Source organism: Nannobrachium achirus (assembly GCF_963921795.1).
Source record: "Nannobrachium achirus genome assembly, chromosome: 21".
Taxonomy (NCBI): domain Eukaryota; kingdom Metazoa; phylum Chordata; class Actinopteri; order Myctophiformes; family Myctophidae; genus Nannobrachium; species Nannobrachium achirus.
In genome coordinates, this window is record NC_137828.1 from 37,297,641 (window position 1) to 37,303,106 (window position 5,466).

Here is a 5,466-nt window from a genome sequence, read left to right on the forward strand (position 1 = left end):
CGGGATATGTAAATAGTATTGTGTATCAAATCGTATATTTATGGCTTCTGCCTTTCGTTGTTTAAAATCACACGCCGAGCTCGTCTTTTATTGAGTTATTTTCGCACATTAGCAGCCACAATTGACGCCGTTTTAACGTGTCAAAGTCGCGCGTAATTTGCGCGTAAAAGTTGTCCACGGGCGACGGCTGGGTAAGATGAAGATATCATTGAATTATTTATGATCCATATAACTTAAATAGTGACATTATGCATAGGCCAACTCTTGCCAGCTTATTTGTTTTAATCGCATAGCCACTGAGGCGAATGCTATTTCATAGCTCCGCAGCTTTTGTTCACTGCGAAAGAAAAGGGAAAAAAGGCGACCGGATCAACTTTTGAAGAAGTTTTTATGTACAATAACCTTTGCATAACAACTACTTTTTTCCCTCCCCGAGTGTTGCCCCGAGGCACTGCGCATGCGTACTGGCGATTTGCTGTCACTAAAACATTTTTCTTCGCGTTGGAAACTGTCACAAGTGACGTCAATCACTGAGCTCTGACCAATTAGAACGCGGGGTGATTGTTTAGCTCCACGGGCTGCAGCTCCTACCATGAATCTCTATTCAGTATCAAAGCGTCCTGCTGCTGCCTCTCAACCGAATGGGATTCCATGTTGTCTGCAGACAGAACCGTAACTTCAGAAAGTTTTTTTCCTTTATTTTTTTTACTGCGATTAAAATATATTTGTCATCATCATTATTATTTTGCCTGCTGTCAAAGTTATTCTAAAATTAGGAGTAATGAGCGTGGATGCCTTGGGAAGCGCTGTGATGGACCCTACGTTTTCCAAACGGAACACGGCGCTGAGATTAGTTGACTTGGCAGGGGCTCACCACCATCACCATCATCACCACCATACCCCTCAGAGCGTGACAGGCTTCCCGGGGTTTAGCAGCCATCCACACTCAATGGCTCACGCGCACCCTGGGGAGATTACTGCGGAACCCCGCCTGGGGCCGAGTCCATTCGGGCCAGAACACATGGGGCACTCCGCGGCCCTCAAAATCAGCCCAGCCCATCATTATCCCCACCACCATCACCACCACAATCATCATATGGCAGGCCACAGTGAAGTGGTCTCCAGTCAAACGGGAGCTTTTGGCCCGGTGCAGGCGGCGACGGTCCCCTATTCTATGTCCCACACCACGGCCCAGGCTCTATCCGCAGGTAGGGATTTCCTCATTCGGAGAGATCTGACAGCTCAAGCCATGCCAGTTCTGACCGACCAGACCCCCGGTTCAGCCTCTCACCACGGAATGTTTGTCTCAACAACAGGTAGCTATCCGGGACACTATGGTCACCACCCCGACGCTGGGAGCCATACCCTCTTCTCTGGACTCCACCACCACCACCACCACCACGAGCAGCCGGCTAACGGATCACCGGGTGGCCAAGCCTTGAATGGACAAATAAGGTTAGGATTACCTGGAGAAATGTACGTTAGATCTGAGCACTTGAGTCAAGTGGCAAGCTCCAGGTCCGACCCCTTCTCCGCCTCGCCGTTGCATGGCTATGGCGGTCTGAATCTGAACATGAACCTCGCCGCGCACCACCACCACGGAGCCGGTGCCTTTTTCCGGTACATGAGGCAGCCGATAAAGCAAGAGCTCATCTGCAAGTGGCTGGAGCCGGAGCACTCGCCGAAGAAACTTTGCTCCAAAACTTACAGCACCATGCACGAGCTGGTAACACACGTCACGGTGGAGCACGTCGGAGGACCGGAGCATGCGAACCACATATGCTTTTGGGAAGAGTGTCCCAGGGAAGGGAAGCCATTTAAAGCGAAGTACAAACTTGTAAATCACATACGAGTGCACACCGGGGAGAAACCGTTCCCGTGTCCGTTCCCTGGCTGTGGGAAAGTGTTCGCGAGATCCGAGAATCTTAAGATTCATAAAAGGACGCACACAGGTCAGTAACTTGTCTTTACACCAGGCTGAACATTATTTCATGTATTGCTTGTTACATTTATTTATAACCTAGTTATTTCATATTAGCCTATACTTCACAAAACATGTGAAGACAATGCTATATGGAAATGTTGTCTGTGCTGCTATTCAAATAGCCTAACAAAAAAAAAAGTTTTATGAAGGCCATTTATTGTAGAATATAGGCTATATTTTGACATGTAAAGCTGAGTCATGCACGTAATAATAGTCTCTTCCGGAGCACCCTGGATGTCAACAGTTAAGGAACTATAACTATTGCTGCACGTTGTTGTTTGTTATGAATTGCACCAGTGCTCACAGTTTTTTTTACAACGGCTGAATTTAGGGATACTACAGCTCACTCAGGCGTTTGATGGGCTCACTCACTCACTCCCTGTTTACACCAAAACAAATGGAAGACTGATGTCACCGTCAACTTACTGCATGCATGCCAGACAGGAGTAGAAGCTATATATCCATCTTCATATTCATTGCAACGGTTATGATGATACTGCTTTTATTTTATTATTATTATTATTATTATTTTACATTTATTACAGACTGGTTGTTCATTTCATTATCCAGACTGATATTTTACAACCACTGAATTACTGTTGCATAACAATACATCAAGACTTTATTATATTTATTGTACAATGTGAATTATTAATTATTATTATTATTACCCTTATTATTATGATGATTATTATTATTATAGGCTAGTGTTGTTGTTGTTGTTGTTGCTGTTGTTGTTGTTGTTGTTGTTATTTGCAGCGATAATATTCGATTGAGTCATTTACACTAGAATTGCATTTAGTTACCATTTTGGTCAGTTGATTTTAACAAACAATTGGAAACAACTTCAAAACTCTTCCTGAATGGTAGTAGACTTTTATGCATTTTTGTTTTGGACTGCTCAGTTTATATCCTATTTATAGCCCATGCAACAAGTGAAGTATAGCCTAAGAGCTGCCATCATGCTTAAAGGGGTCGCCAACAGGTTGGCAACACTGATTGCCTCTATACCATTAGCATGACGGACACGTTGACTTTGTATAGTTTACAATTTGATATAAAAAGAAGAGAAATGGCTCTGCTGCATGCATGGTTCCAGAGTGCAACAATATGGCTGCTTGCCTCTGTGACCCAGTGACGTTTGGGGGAAAGGCTGGGGGGAAGAGAGAGAGCGAGAGAGAGAGAGAGAGAAAAAAAAACGAGGACTGTCGAGTCAGAGCAGACACGTAAATGAATACGTCCCTTTTTTTCAGTGGCTTGCATGGCACTCCCCCGCTCCATTTCTGTATTATCCTATGTATTATTCATATAATTTGCTCACATTACCTAAGTACAAATCTGTTAAATTATTTCAGCGTGTTGACTCCCAAGGGGTATGGTCTTTGGTATCATGTTTAAAACCTACCCGAAACTGTGGTTATGACGGGGCCCTTTCCCCTGGGGTCTGTTCCTCGTCGCGTTCTTGTACTACACTAATATCCTTGATTGGCTCTCTCAGCCCAACAGCTGAAGGTCAAATTGATATTCAACCCACAAGTGTAATTAGACAGAAGCAATTACATATCCTCACAGCACTAATAGTCGGGAGAAAAATCAGCATTGGGTGATTTCCGTGTAATTTATTCAGATTGTCTTTTTTTTGCTTTGTCATATAGCCTGCATAGTCAAATGGAATTTATTATTAAGATGCGCATTAGGTTAGCTTTTAAGCATTCAGACATTCAAATAGCAATAGATAAACTAAGTGTTACAATATTCTGTGTTGAGCAGTGTTGGCATTATGTTTTGTTGTTGTTGTAATAATCCAACCGGTTTTAGGCCTAGCCTAGGCCTACAATAGCCTATAGTTTATCTAAGTTGCTGCAGCCTTGCATGCAGGCAGACTTAAAGTCTTAGATCATTGGTTCTCAAAGTGGATTCCAGGGACTCTGTGGGTTCCTTAACCCTTAAGTTCTGTTCAGATTCACTACACCTTCGTTCTGTTCGGGTCATTTTGACCCGGTGGATATTTGGTTTAAAAAAAACAACACTAATATAAATTTTAACTTAACAAATCATCATGATACATTGACTTTGACTCAATACCAAACAATTCATATGATATATTTGGTAAATGTTTGCATTTCTGCTTTGCTATATCACATTAAACACTGAAAGAGCTAGGCGTTTTTACTGATTTAGCTGAAATCCATGTAAAAAAACTACTTCATTTAATACTGGGCAATATTGCTCATGCTTATAGGAAGGGGGGGAGGGTTCGGAATGGGGCTTCGGAAGGGGGGTATTAGAAGTGGGGGTGACTGTGTGTCTGTGTTTTGGCATAATACTGTGTATTTCTGTGCTTCCGGGTCAAAATGACCCAAACAGCACTTAAGGTTCCAAAAATATGAGGGGGGTGTAGCATGGGTGTAGTGCAAAAATATTTTTTTTACATGTTCATCTCAGAAGAATCTTTAAGGCCAGTGAGTTTCAGGTGGAAACATTTTTAACTTCTACCTTTTTTTTCCAAATGAAAATGTAAAACGGGTCAAAATGACCCGAACAGCACTTAAGGGTTAAGGGGGTCTAAATTGACCCTTACAAGTCTGTAACTCTGACATTATACAAATGGAACCAAGAGTACCCCAACGGGTCCATTTGTTTCCATTTGTAATGTGTCAGAGACAGAGTTAAGGGAAGAACTCGACATTTAAAAGTTTGAGAAGACCCTTGACAGATTCACAAATTGCATATCCTAGGCTATATAGCAGCCTAATATTTGGGAGTTTTCAAAACGCCTTCTCTTTTTCCAGGTGAGAAGCCGTTCAAGTGCGAGTTCGACGGCTGCGACAGGCGCTTCGCCAACAGCAGCGACCGAAAGAAGCACTCCCACGTCCACACCAGCGACAAGCCCTACAACTGCAAAGTGAGAGGCTGCGACAAGTCCTACACTCACCCGAGCTCGCTGAGGAAACACATGAAGGTGCACTGCAAGTCGCCGCCGCCCAGCTCGGGCTACGAGTCGTCGACGCCGTCGCTGGTGTCCCCTTCGTCAGACCTGGGCCGGGAGCCAGGAGGAGGGGGCACGGCGCACTCCTCTGAACCGGTGGCATCGTCGCAGCCCGCTAATTTAAGCGAGTGGTATGTCTGTCATAGTTCGGGCGCCAGTGGCACACACACACCACCCAGTGGCTCGTCCACACCTGATCCCGCAGACGAGCCACCTTACAGAGACCCCGAGCCAAGAGACACGTTTTAGCCCGCGAATGGGCTCGGAAAGTGCAACAAAAATAAATAAATAAAATAAAACAACAACTATGTGCTTAAAGGAGGAGTTCACCCCCAAAATGACCTTTTTTCTATCGATTATTCACCCCATTTAGACATGATTTCATGGATATGTTTTAGTTTTTGTTGCATTCCTAATAGGAGGAGACTCTTTGTGTCTCCATAGAGAACCACTGCTGGTCATAACATTATTGGCTTATAGAAATGCGACAAAA

The 5,466-nt window shown here is 44.0% G+C and overlaps 1 protein-coding gene across 1 annotated transcript; it reads left to right on the forward strand.

Annotated features, from left to right (window-relative positions):
• Positions 1-481: 481 nt before the first annotated feature.
• Positions 482-5,222, forward strand: zic4 (zic family member 4; the record flags this gene model as incomplete). Its single annotated transcript, XM_080751491.1, has 2 exons — positions 482-1,952; positions 4,777-5,222. The coding sequence occupies exons 1-2, from the start codon at positions 782-784 to the stop codon at positions 5,220-5,222; spliced, it is 1,617 nt and encodes a 538-aa protein (XP_080607617.1). The 5' UTR covers positions 482-781.
• Between the last annotated feature and the right edge of the window lie 244 nt (positions 5,223-5,466).